Below are 18,431 nucleotides of genomic sequence, written 5' to 3' on the forward strand. Positions count from 1 at the left end.
ATTTTCCTTATCAAGTTAAAATAGATAACGCGTTTTGAATGACTTCGAGCGGCTTCGGCACTGCGCCGTTCCAGTGGGACGTCTTGCCATCTACCAAACAGAAACGGTGCTCAGAGAGTACTTGCTCGGATCTTTCTCTTTTTTCGTGTGGAAAAAAGCACTTGCGAACTAGTTCGATATTTTCTCAGTATTTTTTTTTTTGCATAGCAATATCAGTCGCATGTTTTTAAACAAAAAAAAGGAACCGTCCGTTCTTTTTTGACGAACCAAGATCGTTCGTTCTTTTCGAAGAATCGCAAGATGTTCACAGTTGTGATTCTTTTTGGCACATCTCTAGGTACAATCAAAGGCTGTCCGGAAATCTGTATTTATCTGTAGAGGACATGTTTTTAAAGGCAGACGGAACAAGGCAAAAAATATTGTTTGTGGGAGAGCGCCTTGGCATTAAGTCAAGATGATATTCTGAGGTTCTGAAAATTTAACACACGAGACAGGACGAAAGAAAGAAACAATAGTTTCTAGGACTTTGGAAGGAAAGCATAGAATCGACTCGCCACGATAATTAACTCATAAGGCTCGATCACCCTTCTTGTGAGCAGGGATCCAGAAGGGACCTTGAGGGGATCACTTGAATAAACGCCACAATTCCACCGGGACCCGGATCGAGTTTTGATAGGTTTTTGCATCATACCATGGAAGTACATTCGACGGTGTGTAAGCGACGTGTTCTGGACCACTCCTGGGATCGACAAAGACACTTGCAAAATGGCCAACGAAGAGTCTGCACGTATCAGAGGGTAGAGGTACCGGTGGGTTGGTCATGTCATTAGAAAAACACCGGACTACCCAACTCAAACAAAGTCTTTTTTGGGGGTTCCACAGGGATAGAGGAGGCATGGTAGGCCCGAATTGAGGTGGAATGATGACGTCGATACGTTCTCCGTACGACGGCTCTCGACTGTGAGGAGAAGAAATATAGATGTTAGCTTGGGAATCTAATGCTGATGGACATTCTAGGAAGGTGAATAGCTATTGTTATAGATGATTTTCAATAGGAACTGTCATACAGAACTGCAGGACAAAGCTCATAATCAAACCATCCAATTCGTTTTCTCCACATCAATTAACCACACAGACAAACAGAACCATTCCTTCCACATGGACTGCCGCAAGGAAATTTGATATCTGATCCGTTTGATTGAAGTATGTATAGACTGACGTTAGGGTTGCAATTTTTCTCGTTACTGACTCACTATTCGGGTGTGCAAAAAATGAAGCTGCGCCGCGGTGCAACACCGATGTAGCCGATGGTCGCCAAGGAGTTGGCAAGGCATTCGAGAGGCCTGCGACTAGCAACGTATTGCGAACCGAGGCCTGTATGTTTCATTGCGTTTTTTTTTTTGTCTTATAATGTCCTGCACTAAACCACTACCAGCTAGACATGCATGCGAGTTAAGCTGGTGGCTTGGTGGTGGTGAAAAAGCTAACATTCAACTATTATTAATTTCCCCCCAGCAAATGCACAAGAAGCTCCTTGTCTATACGCTCTTCTGCACCGTTCCATTTGCCCTTGTTTAGCGCAGCTTCGCCCACCCGAATGCACGGCTGATTGTACTCTTTGACAGCCGGCATTATGAGGCATCATCAGATTTCCGATGCATGAAGCAGCCTTTTGCTGGGGCACCTGTACAGCCGCCGGGAACTTTCCAGCTGCACCAGCCATTGCCATGTTCGTGGCATTGTCAGTCAATTTTTTTTTTTTATTTCCCTTTTGTCCGGTTTTCTTCCCTCCCATCGGCAGTTGGGTTTTGCACCATTAATCCTTGGTTGTGATTTCGGTAACAAAATAACATAACAGCATTCAAGGAAGAAGCAACCTTGACGATCGACGTGCGGTTCCGTGGGCAATGGGAAAAACGACGACGGCAGCTTGCAATACAAGATGCGCCATCAAATGAACTGCACATTGCAGGAAGGGCGTCATGCACGACCGATGGAAGCAGAAATATTATAACGATTCATGAGCAACTATTTTCACGGACCGCTTGCTTTGAAACAAACAAACTGCACTGCAAAACCGGGCCGCATCTACTTGTTTGTTGTTTGTCGCTTGGTTCGCCGTACTTGTTAGCTTTCCTTCGCGTATCGATACCGAACATATATGGCTTTGTTTTGCACTTGTACCACGTGCATGGGTCTAGCCTTTACCATATCCTTTTCAGTGGAATTACTTACGCGTCTAACACGCAATCCAGCTCTGTTTTAATAACGTGGAAATCAGAGACTTTTTAGTAACTATTTATTAAAATGTAATCCATTTTTTATAAATTAATAATCTAATAACGCACCTGTATGTCTTACTTGCAGGAAAAAGCAGGGTTTCTCAGTCTACATTAACATTATTGCCATAAATTTCTACATAGTCGAAATTCGAGTTTACTCGTTCCCGTTCTCCCATCTTCCATACCTACCCACTTTGAAAGGTTCAAGTTAACCTGCGTTTTTGTTATTAAGGACTTGGGCATTTGGCTTGACCAGGGCCTCACCTTTTCGCATCGTATCGACTCCATTGTCGATCTTCATAGGAGCTCAGAGGATGTTTGGTCTGGTTAAGCGTGTTGCCAGTAACTTCACCAGCCCAATGTGTCTCAAACCATTATTTCTCGCACTGGTCAGATCGTTTCTTGAATATTGTTCGGTCCTTGGAGGTCCTTCACTAGGTTTGCAATCTGTAAAACTCTACTTCAGTACTCCACCGCGCTCCCCTGTTACGAGGACAGATGTCAGCTGCACGGGCTAGTGTCCCTCGTAAAATGTCCGTTCCATCGCTCAACCCTCTTTTTCCGCTCCCCCCCCTCTTCCTCGACTGTAACGATGCCCCTGCGTTGCTCTCCTCAATTCCGTTTTGTGGTCCCTCCCGCTCCTGCCGTACTCGTTCTACTTTGCTGTTACCTTCGCGACGCACGGCAATAGACTGTAGAGACCCTCTAATGACCCTCTGTCCAAGCCTTTAACTCCTCTACCCAATCTTATAACCTTCACCTCCCCTTAATCTCTTTTTTATCCCGCATATCCCCTTATCGTTTATGGTTTTTTCGTGCTTCCTTTTCCCTTCGATAGGGCTGTTTTGTTTTTGTTGTAATAGGATAGGACTGATAATATTCATTTCAGATAAGTTCCTTTGTTCTTTGTTCAACCGTTTGTGGTACACATATATACTGCAATTGAAATTGATAATAAAATATTGAAAAGTACCTTCTCCATGACGACTAACAAATAAAAAAAAAAAGATCGACAGCTGCATTGAAATGGACACTTTATCTTGCACGACCAAGTTTGTTGCTCAAATCGTTTACTGTTGTGTTGCTCAAACCGACCATTGTGTTGCAGATGGAAACGCTTGTTTACTGCATTGCACACAACCCCGTACCGGACATATAATCATAAACAACTGGGCGCCTCCATCGTCACCCACTGAGCGAATGCAATAAAATTTTCAATTACAATCGGGATGTTGTGAAAAAAAAAATACGCACAAATTCAAAGAGAAGGTCCCCATCTATCGCGTTTTACCTTTATTAAATTCTTTTCCCACTCAGTGGTATAATTTTCGCCCTCCTCCTCTACGATCCAATAATTTCGCATGCAGATAATTCGAAAACATTCCTTGCAATCGTCCCGAAACCTTCCGGGAGCCACCATTTCACTGACGGGGGCACATTCTTGAAGGAAGTTGTAGCTAACGAGGCACACCAATGAACACGCCCAGCAACAAAGAGAAAAGATGTACCGAAACCACTTGACCTTATCGCGGATGCCCCACGGGACGGCCGGTCGCGGGAAACCTGAACCGTGTTCGTGGAATTATTTCCTACCGCATCCTTGCAACGAATGCCCGCAGCGAAACCGCCACCGTTTACAGTTTTCATTACGCGCGCAAGTATGTTTTGTAGTGTTAGTATTTGGCCGGCAATTGTTCGCTGCAAAGAAGCAACCTGACCGCCCACCGGCCCGTCTGCTTGGACGGGGCGGTACGGTGGAGACCGGTCGATGCGACACGAACCGCCACCCCGTTGCACAGATTCGTTTGTTTATTTTCGATTACGTTTGCCCGGTGTGGAATACAGTTGCTGTTCTCGTATTTCCGCTTCCGATGCTTTTTGGTCGAAAATCATCACATTTCTGCAACACAGCTTAACGAAAACCAACGAAACGGGCGAGATGTGTGTGTGTGTGTGTGCGGTGCTTGCGGAAGCACCATTTATCAAATATCCAAAATGTATTTACGCAGAACTGTAACTGTATTTGCCTGCCCGTTAATTCGCTTTGGTTACCTATCGGGCCGGGTCTTGCCGCTTTTTTTAAGAAGATATTTGCATGGCCCGTGGCCTCGTGATGGTACGCCCGGGCCTGGAACCGGTCCTTTGATGTTCTCTGCTTGCTGCTTGCTGGACGTAGCGCTTGCTGTAGAGGGGGAACGGACGGTATGGGGGTACGGGTGGTTCACAGTAGAAAGCGAAACCATCTCACCCGGAGCAAGAATGACTATGACAAAGTTCAAACGAGCATAGTAGGTTTGATGCGTTTGTTTTTTTTTTTTTTTGGTCTAACATTTCCCGTAGTTCAAAACCTAAGGTAAATGTTTTCCTACCTATTTCCCAAACTCGCTTGACCTCAGGGTATTTATGCGATGTTTTAGAAGGAGAGAGAGAGAGACAGAAAAAAATCATTCCAATCATGAGTCGATTCTCATAATTTTGGATGAATCCTCTTAGATTAATAGTCAAAAATCCTTGAAGAATTATCACTAATCGAAGAAATCATTAAAAAATTCTCATATTAAGCCTTTTTTTATGTTATTAGCTTATTAAATAAGAGTTTTTACCATTTTTTTTTCGAGCATTTGAAAGTCAATATTTTTTTAATTAAATTTTTGTTTAAGTCTCAGGCAAGCAGCTATTATTCCGCCCAGGGCCTCCAAGGGGATTGATCCTGTGCACTGCCTGTGCGGCTGGAGCAGGCTCTAATATATCTGTAATAGATTATAATTGCAAAACTTCCCATCAGAACTCTTAGAAGCTACGATGGTGCTTCGTGTTATCTGAGCTGAAAATGGAGATTTTCGCGTATTTCTTTGGAAGTATAATTAGGTTTATTGATCTCATCCTATAATGTTGCATAAAAATTGCTATTTTAATAATATATTGTTATTTTACTTAAATAACAACTGTATTCTTTAGTATTCTAAGTTAGTAAAGTGCGTTAAGCTCAAAAGAGGAATAGTTTCAACTTGTTCAATACATTCTTCTTAAGGTTTCAGTAGCTCATTATTTTGTGGCCTCAATACGATAAGTTTTGTTTCCAGAATAGTTATTTGAAAAATATTTCTATTATAGATGTTAAGGCAAAAAACTTTAATGCTAATAATGTAATGTTTGGTCCAGCCACTCTCAGGTTCATATTTACTACTTATCTGAAGCAGAAAGAAGTAAAATATATGCTAATATGAACATTATTTGGGTAGGAGCTTCATATATAATGAATATTAGAAGTAAATAAGGGAAAAACACCAAGATTCAACCCACCCTGGAGTGTTTCCTGTCAAAAAGTTGTCAAAAAAGCAACCTCAGTCCTCTTATAGGAAGATCCACCTCTGCTGTATTAACCTGAATCTTTGAGAATTTACGAAACTTCAGAGATTCGCGAGAAGTTCTTTGCGGATTAATAAATCATTAAGGTTGAAGATTCATTAAGCTTCTAGAAATTCTGGTTCTTCCGAATAGAGATTTAATAAAAAGCTGCGTGATCTGATGAATCGGATACACCCCGAAACTGGTGGTGATGCAAGTTCTTTACCGAATTCAACCCATAATGTAGAGTCTTTTGCACTCGTCGCGATCCACTCGCAACGGTGAGGTACCTAATCAATCAACCCAAGTGTAAAAACAAGTGAAGGTACGTCTGATGCTCGCTGCTTAATTTAAAACCCCTCGCAACCGTCTTTGGATGGAAAAGAAAGGAAAACGGATAAAACCCCCCCACTCGCTACCAATGCTGGACGGCGAATGGTCACTAGCGTGTATTGGAGTGTACTCGCGCGAAGCACTTTTACGTGCTCAAGTCGTTTCGGGAAGCATTTGAGTGTATATTTTATTTGCGCTTGTGTGTATGGCTGCATGTGCGTTGGATACGGCACTGCGTTACAAGACATTCGCAGAAGGTGAATCCTGTGGGAATAAGTATAACACCAGCAGGAACGCTGACGCTACACTCACGTCTGCCAGCAGTCAAGAAGCGTCGGGAACGTCGCCGAAACGTCAACGTACGCTGACAAACCGGGCCGCAGTAGCTTATCAGCCGGGTAGTAAACGAAGGCACAAAAGATAATCACCAGGCGGTGCCCTGCACGCTTACCGCTTCCCAGCAGCGCAGATGATTCTTTCCTTTGTGTGCCGCGCTCTACGTGTCCAAAACAGTGTGTGTGTGTAGTACCTTCTCTTTCCAACCTGCCAACGGTGACATTCTTCGGGTTTGCCATTCCGACATGTTCGCAACGCTTCCACGCTTGTCAGGCGGGGTTTTTTTTCTTCCTCTCCTCGTTTTAGCTAAAGTTTGGAACGTTTTATTCCCTAGAGTAAATTCCCTTGTGCTAGCGCGGCGTGAAAAAGAATTGCCGTTTAAGTTAAGGGGTTTTTTTTTTCTTTTATTTCGCCTTCCACCGACCTCCAAGCACAACCTGCAGAAAAGCCACGTAAACGACCCAGTTTTAGGCAATCGCTGCGCTGAGCTAGGCGAGCAAAAGGAGAGGAAAACAAAGAATCACATTCCATTGCAGTTACGACTCCAGTGAAACCGGGGGTGCGATACCACCGGGGGGAAGAATGACGTTTAACAGGAGCACCACGCGGCGGATGGAAGTAGTTGTAATTAGATTTTGATTGACATAGCACATGCTGCTGGCGGTGTCCCTTCTGGATGGTTCGCGTACCGGGCCCCGTGCCACCAGTCTGTCCGGGGGGGGACAGCTCAGCATTCGCATCCCACCGGTATGATGAAGAGTTTTGATGGTACTCGGCCGCACCTTGGAGGTCACACTGGGCTGGCTGGACCTGTCAATAGACAGAAGTTCATCAAATAAAACGTCCGGCAAGAGTTGTCGGTCGAGAACGGGAATGCTGTTTGCAGAAGGATGAGGCCACCCACAACAATCTGCTAACCGTTAAAATGTGAAGTGTTATTGATATCGGAGGAGCAGATCGAATGGTGATTGGGGGACGATTACAAAGTATGCAAAGGACCTTCGGCGCGTGTTCGGGCTTCAAGTGTTTTTTTTTTCAGAATTTCTTTCGCAAAAAAATAAGAAACGTTCTCGTCCCCTTTGCAGCAGGTGTAGCTGGATCTTCGATTTAGTACGCGGAAAATAATTGTACCGTCGCCCGGGGCTGGGCTCAGTCAATCGATGCATCCACCACGGATGGAGAACGATTCACAAAATCAACACACTCAAGCACGAGATTAAATAGTGATTGATGGATCTTCGCACGAAATCATTCCTTCTGCTTGCCCGGAGAGCATAACGAGGCATGAAATCCGTTGCGCAAGGAAGTAAAAACTATTCTGTTGCTTTAAAGATGAAGAAATAACATTGCACGGGATGCTATCGTGCTTGACCTTTTGTCATTACAGAATCAAATCGTTATAATTCACAGCCTACAAGAAAAACATGTTCAATGTAAACAAATCAAATTGAGTTTTATTTAATAAGTGGTTATAAAAAAAACGTCTATTTTCATTTTAAGTTTTCATAAACTTTGGTCGCAAGGTGAAAAGCTTTTAGGTGTAACGTTCAATGTTATTTTGTTTACTTTTTCAACTCCTCCAAGCTCCATCTAAGAGGCGCTCAAAGTAGACAATAACTGAAACTGAAAATAACTGAAAGAAAGATTCTGCACACCGTTAAGCAGCCTTAGCAGATAATATACTTTCAGTACTGTAGCGCCTAACATTAACGTACGTGTGTGTAATACTTTGCCGATGCAGCTTTTGCGTTTTAGCTTACACATACAGAACGAATTGTAAAACACGTATTGATCGTATTTAGTGTTGGGCAATGAGCTGAGGATCTCACTCACTCTGCTCTTCTGTGTTAGTGAGTGAGCATTTCTCTCGCTGTTGGATGAGGTACCTCTTTAAAGTCATATTTTTATGCCGAAAATAGTCAAGCTGTTCACATTTGTTAACGCTAGATAATAAAGATTATTAGAACAAAGCTTCTAGCTAGCAAGTGATCGACAACCAACGCACGACTTGGTATGGTGTACTCGTAAACCAGTAGACAAATTTGCCCTTGTGTTAGTGCTCTGAGTAATACTAAAAAAGAGGACTCACGAAAGAGCCTCAAGAGCTCATGATACCACCTCACTCAATGAGCAAAAGAGGGCCCTCTTTTTCTCAGCTCATTTAATTGAGTATTTTGCTCAGCTCTGCTCATTAAAATGAGGTAGTTGGTCACAACACTACTTCCGTCAATTCGCTTGTCGGAGCTTTTCGTAGCATTAAAAAAAGTGTAATCAGTGCGCTTACATCCGTTTCCCCATTATCAGCTGTCATAATAGATAAGATAAGCTGTTTGTCGGCACGCTTTTTCGCTATCGGTTCCCGCTGGTGGGTTGAATTATTTCGTTATTAGGCTCGTTGTTAATCTTTTTTGCTGCTCCGGGATCACGAAAACCACGATCATACGGCTGTTAGGACCGTGCAAGAGGCCAAATCAAGGACACATGCGTTATCCTCAAAAACCTTCCAGTGTGCATGCTGTTGTTGCAACCAGACCGCGTGTAAAAGTTTTGCATATCTTGTAGGTTATGTGACGATCGGGTTTGTGGAATGGTTCGCATCGTCGCTGTTCGGATGAGTATGAAACTTTGATGTTCATATTCCCTTCCAGCTTTCCTAAATCATTTGAACGACTCCTCCAGAGTTGATGCGCAGCGATGGTCATAGTGGTGTGGGTCATTTCAGCCAACCCTAATATGCTATCTATTTTAGATTGTTCCGTCGAAAGCTCTTGCGGAGAAGGAACCCCCACGACGAAAGGAAGCTTTTGAACAAACCGGTTACTCATAAAAACGAATCGCGAGCTATCGTGCGCGCAACCAACATTGAAATGTGGAGCCTACAACAAATCCTGTGCGGGTGCTTGCTACATGACACCTGTTGCAATACGTATTACCCGCTTGATGTGCGTTTTGTATACCGGTTTATTTTTTGATTGCATCGGAGCAGTGGCAAATGTTCCGCGACAAGTGTTTAATGTGTTCAAAGTCGTATGATCATCTGTGTATGTGTTGTTTTTGCCGATTCATTTTGCGCAATTGGCTTCAGTGCAGTGTAAATTTAAGCGGAGTGGCTCTGGGATTGCGATGTTGGCCAATATTATTCCTTCACAAGAATAGGAGTGTGTACCTTTAGTAAGTGAGTGTGTTGAAAGTGTTTATTCTTCATCGGCACAACAACATCCTCAAGAGATGTTGGCCTGCCATTTCCGTCGAAAGCTCGTGCGAAGAAAAAACCACCACAACGAAAGAAAGCTTTTGAACAAGCCGGTTACTCATAAAAACGAATTCGAGCCTACAGCAAATCCTGTGCGGGTGCTTGCTACATGACACCTGTTGCAATACCTATTAGCCGCTTGATGTGCGTTTTGTTTGCCGGTTTATTTTTTGATTGCATCGGAGCAGTGGCAATTGTTCCGCGTAGTAATACAGTGACGTAATTGCTCTGTAGATGAAATTTGGAACAACGAGAATAGCTCAAATATTTCAGTTACAGTTAGTGTTCCATTCCCAGCGTCGGCTGACATAGCATTAGTTTAAAGTTATTTATTAGTAGTTAGTTCTCAGTCTCGATTTCCAAATGATGACGTTATACACTTCATCATACAGCTGCTTATAATTGAAATGTTTGCATGGTGTCAGCAAAATAATTGAAAGTCGTAAATAAACTATAATATTTCTTTGTCGTGTGGGTCATTGCTGTACCTTAAAAAAGAAATTCAATTCTTATCGTCATCAAAATAGAGTTTGGATCAGCATAATCCGTGTCACGCACCCGACGCTCAAGCTGTGTCACTATTTTAAACAATTTACAAAATAAATCAGTCAATATCATCTGCCTATGTCGGTTCTACTATTATGTTATAAACACTTAAACGTAAACAAACAACTTCATTAAAACGCCGAGAATCTTAAAAAAAAAAACAAAATTATAAGCGTCGTCATGTTTCTGTTATTATCAACAGCATGTTTCTGTAAACAGCAAACTCTAAACTATAGCGCCACATCCACTGGCCTGTGTGCCCCCTTGTATTTTATTGCCCTTGTTTTATTGCCGTTCTCCGAACGTAAGCAATTTGACTCCCCCACACATTAATTTCCACCATATAATGTCTCTAACACGCCGTTTCATTCATCGAACACGTTCACATGCGGCCCATTCCCCAACTTACGCGATCTTCCATATGGTCACGCACGCACAAATTCCAACCGCCACCGTTCGTACTAGAGAAAACAGGTCTGATATATTTTCGTCTCTCCGCGGCAAGTTAGTCATGCGTACAACACCTGACCACAAGCGATATCTCTCTCTGTACAAACATAAAAAAGAGACATAAATTCTGCCTCACTGAAGTACGTTATTCCATGCGCACTCCGCAACTTGGCGTAAACACGTTCAATCCAGCCAACCACAGTGGATCACTATCACCAACCCTCAATTCAACAGCGCATCCAAACTACATAGCTCACACCTGAATCAACCGGTTCAAATGTCGCGCATGCTCCGGATGTGTCTTTTTTAATACCGGCAATAAACTAATAAAAAACTGTGACTGATTGTTTATAGCGATCGCCGTCGAATCAATATTGCCACCTGCATTTCCATAGAATTTCGTTATGAGATGATCGCGTTACCCAACGCGATTACGTCGTTGAACGGCCGTACCATATTGAGACGCGTCGTTCTTACCGTGCTCTCTTCGAGTGCTCTCTCGAGATGGCCTAAGTAAGAGCTCATTCCGTTGCTGGTCATGATTAATTCCAACGATCGAACAGCTGATCTCAACAGGCAATGTCTGGCCCAGCTCTAAACAACAGATTTGATTTGGTAGAGATTTAGCATTGCGAGTTAACATCTGTGAATATCGCGGCATCCCATGCCTAATTTAACGAACTAACACGTTTCTTGTTTCCGTTCGGTTTGCAGAAAGGAGTAACCCTCGTCCGCCGCGCAAAGCCTACGGACGGCTGAGCGGTGAATCCGATGATGCTCAGTCGGTCCAACGCCCGCGGTACGATGTGACGACACCTTCACCTGCCCAGGGCTACAGCGGCAAGCTGATAGACTTCGCGGGCAACACGGCAGAACCAAACCTTGCCAGTCCGAACGGACCATCATCCACCGGTTACAGATGCGACGAGCAAGTGAACGGGAACGGACTCTGCTGCAATGGGTACGGTTACAACAACAACAACAAAAACAACAATCACAACAGCAACATGATCAACAACAATCACGAAAGCAACAATCAAACGAACGGTAACGATTGGCTCGAAGCAATGGGTCCACAGCCACTGCCGAATGGGGCAGGCCCGTGCATGCCGACCGGCAGCATGGCAATGGATGATGGCCCTTTCGACGACACGGACGAAGAGGAAGACGTTAACCGGAATCACTCGAACTATAACGAAACAGACTCGGAACTCGAACTGGACGGGAAGATCAAGGAGCAGCGTCTGGAGGAGCAAGCCCTTGCCCGGCTGCACGCGATTGCGCTGTCCGACGATGACGACTACGGTAAGTAAATCGGCACACGTACACATAGTCACGTAGCCAATAGCTGGCTTCATGTCCCAGGCAAGGATGTCACCTAAATTCAATATGCATAATTGCACATACGCGCAGCTTGGGAGAAGTCAAATTTGATCGCCAGACAATAATATGCTAATAATGCTAAATCTCTACCAAATCAAATCTCTTTCTGTTGAGATGGTTAGTTTTGCACTATGGCCAGGCTCCTGTTAATATATCTGTAGTGGAATCGCACGATTATAAACACAAGTGTTCTGCATATTGGGATTTTTTTTTATTGATAAAAAACGGTTCGTAACGGTATTGCTGTTGCAGCAAATTCTATACACGCTTAATTGAATATTAAAACTATTTCCTTTTGATTGAAGTTGTCCCAGACAAACTGTTGCGCAAACTTTCGCAGAAACAATCCGTTTATTTTCCCTAAGGTAAAAGAAAGCAAACAACATTGTTCAAATTGAAATTCGCCAACAGAGCCCGCAAGCGTTGCCGTTCTGGTACCTACCACCAATCTTTAGGCAGCTAAACAAAAACCAACAAAATAACCCCGTTGAAAACCGGTGGCACGGTGACGAAACGACGGAATGAATGGCAAAAGTGTTCGACCGCACGGAAACCATCATCGTCGCCACCTTTTCGTCAACACCGGAAAAGAGAAATGGGGGTTTTAATGAAGATGCGGCGTAGTGTTGCCGAAATTTTTCTCAAAGCTTCGCTTCCGGCCCCTTAAAGTGAGGGAGAAGGAAAAACGGGGAATGCAGTAATTTACACACAAATCAAGCTCAACCTCATCCGTACGCGACACTCCGACACTAAATTTCAATTAAAACGCACACCATTTGATTTCATGATCTCCGGTATGCTGAATTGGAACGGCGAAAAACAAGCTTGCGAGGAGGTGACTTTTCTTTGCAAAAGGTCACCGTACTAGGGGAAAAACCGAATTTTCAAAGAAACTTGAAGCCAAGCAGTTCCTCCCGTTTGTTGCTTTTATACTACTTCTAATCAGTGTCGATTGTTTGTGCTATATTGTATAGCTACACTGGTACCACTGTACGCATCCTGGCACGTACGCAAATGATGTCTTCGAATAAATGGTCAATGTTCCTGTAAAAAAAAAAAATGCAACCTAAAGGCTGAATCCATATTGAAAGGATGATTTTAACCATTTAACCATTTAACCCATTTGATATATCATATCATTACAGTGGAATCAATAATTGGAAATAAGCCTTTTCCGTGTGCCAGTACAATGAGCGCTTGACGCTTCCTGTCGGAACGATTAGTAATCGATGCGCTAGAAAATATTGTTACGGCTATCATATCATGCGTATTAAGTGTCAATTAACAGCTGTTAATTTATCAGGAACCAAACCAAAACCTCACTATGCAGTTTACCGAACACAGATCGCTTTCTACTGTGTTTTGACGGTTAAGGCACCTGTGATCTCTTCTAAAAAACCTCATCTAATTCCCTGCTAAATATTCTCGTCCCATAATCTATCTTCTGCATTGCTGTATGCATCGCTAAAACATAATTGTATTCTTACCATCCACCAAGTGTTTCTGTATAACGCTATTAGGAATCGTTCGTTTGCAGTCTAGCGTTTCGTTCCTAATTCCTTCCTGGTTAGAATCAATCAATGTAAAAATTCGTAATATTAAGCTGCTCAAAATTAAGTCGACTGTGTCGGCATTAGCATCTTTTCAATTCGCATACTCTTTCTAGATTTTTGATATTTTGGATTGCGCTTAGACGATGGTGGTTGAGTATTCTTTGAGTTTCCATCGATCGAATCCACCACATCATGGCCGTTGGTGTTCACGTTGCGTTCAGAAGATGGTGGTTGAGTATTCTTTGACTTTCCATCGAACGTATCCACCACATCATGGCCATTGGTGTTCACCTTAGCCATTTCACCTTGGTCGTTGTTATTGGCAAGATCATATTTCTGCTCTTCGTACATCTCCTTCACTTTCTCTGGTTGCTGAATGTCTTCAACAGTGCTCTGCTTAACGTGTGTTTCCTGCACTTCCGAAAGATGGTCTTTCGACATCATCATCATTTCAATTCGCATGCTTTTTCGTGTTTCACGATAGTTTGTCTGTTTCGGTGTCTTTTTTGGCTTGCTCTTGCGCTGACCCCCACCATCCACCACATCCTGGCCGTTGGTTTTCATCGTACCATTGGTGGTAGCAGGATCCATTTTCTGCTCATCATGCCCTTTTTTCACTTCCAAATGTTGGACGTTTGGCTTTCCGATAGTCGGCTGTATCGGCATCGCCATCATTTCAATACCCATGCTTTTCTTTGTTTTATAATTATTTGTCGGTTGCTTCTTGTTTTTACCGATAGTCGGCTGTATCGGCATCGCCATCATTTCAATACCCATGCTTTTCTTTGTTTTACAAATATTTATCGGTTTCTGTTTGGGCTTGCTATTATTTTGTCGCTTCTTGTTTTTACCGATAGTCGGCTGTATCGGCATCGCCATCATTTCAATACCCATGCTTTTCTTTGTTTTAAAATTATTTATCGGCTTCTGTTTTGGCTCGCTATTATTTGGTCGCTTCTTGTTTTCCTTCTCTGTGTTTGCCTTTACGGGTTTGTTTGTTTTCATTTCTTTCTTTGAGTTTGACTTGATGGGTTGGTTGAGCTGATTTACGTTAAAGAAACTATCCACCACATTTAGGTAACCATAGGTGTACATTGTTTCCACTTCAATTTCGCCTTGATCGTTGGCGGTAGCAAGATCATATCTCTGTTCATCGTACATTTCCTGCACTATGCCGGGTTGCAGGATTGCTGGTACAGTGTTTTGCTCGTTGTCCGTTTTGAACATGTCCTCTGGTTGCTGGATTTCTTCAAAAGCATACTGCCAATAATGCATTTCCTTCGCTACCTCTGGTTGCTGATATTCTTCGAAAGTAATATGACGTTGAAAATCCACCACTTCCAATGCTTTTGCTTCAATAACTGATTGATTGTATGTGAAATCCTTCACCTCCCAAGATGCATTGTTATTTTCATTACACAACAGCTGGATGGTGTTCTCCGGTTCAATATCGCCGTCCATTAATGTCGTTCCATTTGCAACAACTACCACAGGTTGGGACTGGGGCGCAATTTCTCCGTCAAGCGAGTATTTTACCGATATTGTTGTTTGATTCGCAAAATTGGTGTTAGGGGTCATGATTAATGCAGATTGCTCGTCATCAGATTGTATTTCATCAGGGTTAAAGAGATCACATTTGTCGATTAAGTTGAGATCGATATTGTCAAAATCGTTCTTATGGTTGGGACCGATTGCCGAAAACACTTTTTCCAGAAACAGTTTCCAATCTGAATGATCCGAGACAACTTCGACTGCATTTCGGACGAGTTGTTCTGGAATAAAAATTACAATATCGTTGTATACGTTGTACGTAATAGAACATTTCACGCTGCACACACAGCATGAACACAGCTTTCATGCGGAACGGTTAGGAATATGTTCTCAACATCAAAAAATCAGCTTACCATAGTTCTCTATGTTAGACTCCATGGTCCCTCGGAACAATGAAAAAATTCAATCCCTGACGTTTCTTTGCTAGCGATGTGTCCGCTTACAAACAGCGAATGGTATGAGCGCTACGTGGAAGAGATAAGATAATCGTTAATTTTAAAAAAAGGGATTCATATTGTTATGGTGTTACAAATACAATGATCCAATCTGGAACTTTCACTACGCCTCTCACATCATGAGTACCTGCATACCGTGAGATGCTGAGGGTGTCCCCCTGCGGAACAAATCCATCATCCTATCTTGCTTTTACAGATTTGATTGTTAGTAAGGCAGAGCGAGAAAGTATGGTGAATTTTCCCGCAGCGTCAGGATCGAGATTACCAGGAACAATCCAGAGAACACCCTGTATCCGGCAGTGCGTTTGAATAGTTATAATAAAGTGATTGTAATCATATCCGTGTGCACGTCTCAATACATATTAACATTTTGCACATGACGACAGACCGTATCACATATAAACTCTGGCATTGTTAACTTATGATTCCCCCAACCCAAACCACGATATCGATGGAAATAATTGCACAAATATGGTGTATAATCCGTGTCATCGGCATTTTTCCAACAACCATGCAAATCTTATATCTGCACAGCACATCTGTCAGCACAGCATGTGTTGGGCTAAGCTGCGCGGAGTAAAGTTCCTGAAACAAGCACATTTATTCCGGCCGAGCAAAGTAGCTAGAATGACATTCCTGATTGTTTTGTGGTTGGAATGTCACTGTTCTAAGTGTATCCGCATATCACTTTCAACAACAACCGATGATTGTAGCACAACGACACGTAAACTAATGCCTCCCCATCCCCCCAGTTAAAATTTCTTCACTGGCAGTGGCGGATCTAACGGTGAGCGAAGCAGGCGGCCGCCAAGGGCCCCGCCATGCAAGGGGCCCCGGAAAAACTGTTTAGCTATAAAATATGCACAGAACCAACCCCCCACCCCGCGGAATAACTTTTTTTTACACGGGGCCCCAACTATCATTCCGCCGAGGGCCCCCAAGGGGATTGATCCAGCACTGTTCACTAGTTTGCACTATAAATTGATTGCTTTGCAGCGTTCCACATTCAACGCCAGGTCAAAACTCGAAACAGTTACCGTGGCTGTTGTCACAGCTTAATTCAACTTATTGACCACAAAACGCAACGTAACTACCTGTTCATTAAACGTTCACAACACACAAAATCTTTTCCGGTAATAATTCACCGTTTCTTACCTTTATTGGTTGCTAATAAATCGGCACGGAGGGCACACGACGGACGCACACGGCGACAAAGCTTGTAACCGGGTTGCTTGACAGCAAATGATTTCGCACCGAACCAACTAGCACTGTGCAGAACGTTCACGCGCAAAGCCTAATGCACTGCCTACTTGGATCTGCATCGCACAAGTTCATGGATACACGCAGCACTCAATAGAAAAAAAACGCCGGTTAGTTGTTATATATATAGTTTAATATAACTAACGCACAGGTTTCACTTTGCCGATAATAGTTTATAATATTTTAACGTTTTTTCGGGTTGAAAAAAATAGCAACGCAACACACACGGGCACAGGACTAGACACCGGCACTGGATATCAACAAATGATCCGCGAACGCTCATGCACAAATCCCGTCCACCGCTTACTGAGAGTGAATGATTGTAGAACGCGCTGCACTGAGCAAATCGTGCGCTCGCACACATGCAAACCGTCCGCGTTTTCAACGGAGCGCAGGGAGAAGTAAATCTGTGATTGCTCTCCCCTTTTGTTTTTTGCTCTAGGCATGCATGTGTGAGTAGTAGAATTGTTTTCTAGTAATAGACATCGGATGCCCAAACCCGGACCGTATCGATACAACATTCGTTTTTTCGCCACATACACCGTGTAAATGAGTGGGTAATTTATTATTAAAAAAAAATTGCGGTTTGAGGTGTATGTATTACGTCATTAAGTAGTCGTGCTGCACGACAAGTGGCGCAAGTGTCAAATCCGTTCACGACCACACTCACATTTTTCTCTCTCGCACTTCTGCTCCGTGTATCTCACTTACTCACAGTGTACGCTCATCCTCTCTTATCTTTGCGCAAAAAGAGCGCTGCGCACCAGCATTTGCTCAAAAGAAAAAGCTTCCCAGGGCTGTAGAATCGGGCAGCTGAAGTTTTTGTATCCTGTAGCGATTGCGACATCCCAAATAGTCAAAGGGCAGAGTTACTAGACAGCTAGATGGTGCGAAATGTTCAGATGTTTGAGGAAATATTGCGACCGATCGTTCCTATTAATTCAATCGATCCCTTTTCTTTACCTTGTGCGATTATTATTATTATTATTTACTCGTTTGTTGTGACAATTGTGGTCCTAAGTCCTTCATTTGGGCCCTGTATTTTTTATACTAAGAACGAAAACAATACGTGATTCCGTTTCTGCTGCATGGTACTATATATCTTTCATCTACATTTGGCGAGATTCTTTGATTTTGATTTTCTGAACTTATGTCTAAGCTAAGCTAAGAATAAATTATAATAACATGCCTAGAGAGTTTGAAAGACAAAGGCAATCTTTCATCGGTGTTTTTTGTTTGTTTGTTTACAAAAGAACGTCTAGACATCCACATCCGTATAGCATGAAAGAGTCAAATTGCAGATGCAACCATATTACGCAAAGATACCCAAACCCTCGATATCACGAAGGGTCGCGATCGTAGGAATCTACGCAAGGTGACGTCACTTGCTTACTTTTACACACTGCCAACTATTAGGGGATCGAATGTGTGACGAGCTGTGGGCAAACTCGCTCATCTCAGTAACGTTTGCTGAAGGCAGTGTCGTAAAACAAGAACCGCTGACACGGACCGATTAAATTTCATCCAAACTTCTGATACGACTACTTACGCACGTTTTCTCTATTTCATGTGACGCGGCCGAGCTGATATTGGAGATGCTGAATCGAAGTTAAACATGGATCCAACCGCTTGATGTGTATGTGGTTGACGCACTTCGCATTTCAAAAAATAAATAAACAAG

At 43.0% G+C, this 18,431-nt stretch overlaps 1 protein-coding gene across 1 annotated transcript in view; it reads left to right on the forward strand.

The window, feature by feature from the left end:
* LOC128708706 (ras guanine nucleotide exchange factor L) overlaps positions 1-18,431 on the forward strand; it is a 75,863-nt gene that overhangs the window by 19,478 nt on the left and 37,954 nt on the right. The window contains exon 2 of the mRNA XM_053803689.1: positions 11,263-11,853. Within this exon, the coding sequence (XP_053659664.1) occupies positions 11,263-11,853 (591 nt within the window). The remainder of the gene's footprint in view (positions 1-11,262; positions 11,854-18,431) is intronic.

This window comes from Anopheles marshallii, chromosome X, assembly GCF_943734725.1.
Source record: "Anopheles marshallii chromosome X, idAnoMarsDA_429_01, whole genome shotgun sequence".
NCBI lineage: Eukaryota > Metazoa > Arthropoda > Insecta > Diptera > Culicidae > Anopheles > Anopheles marshallii.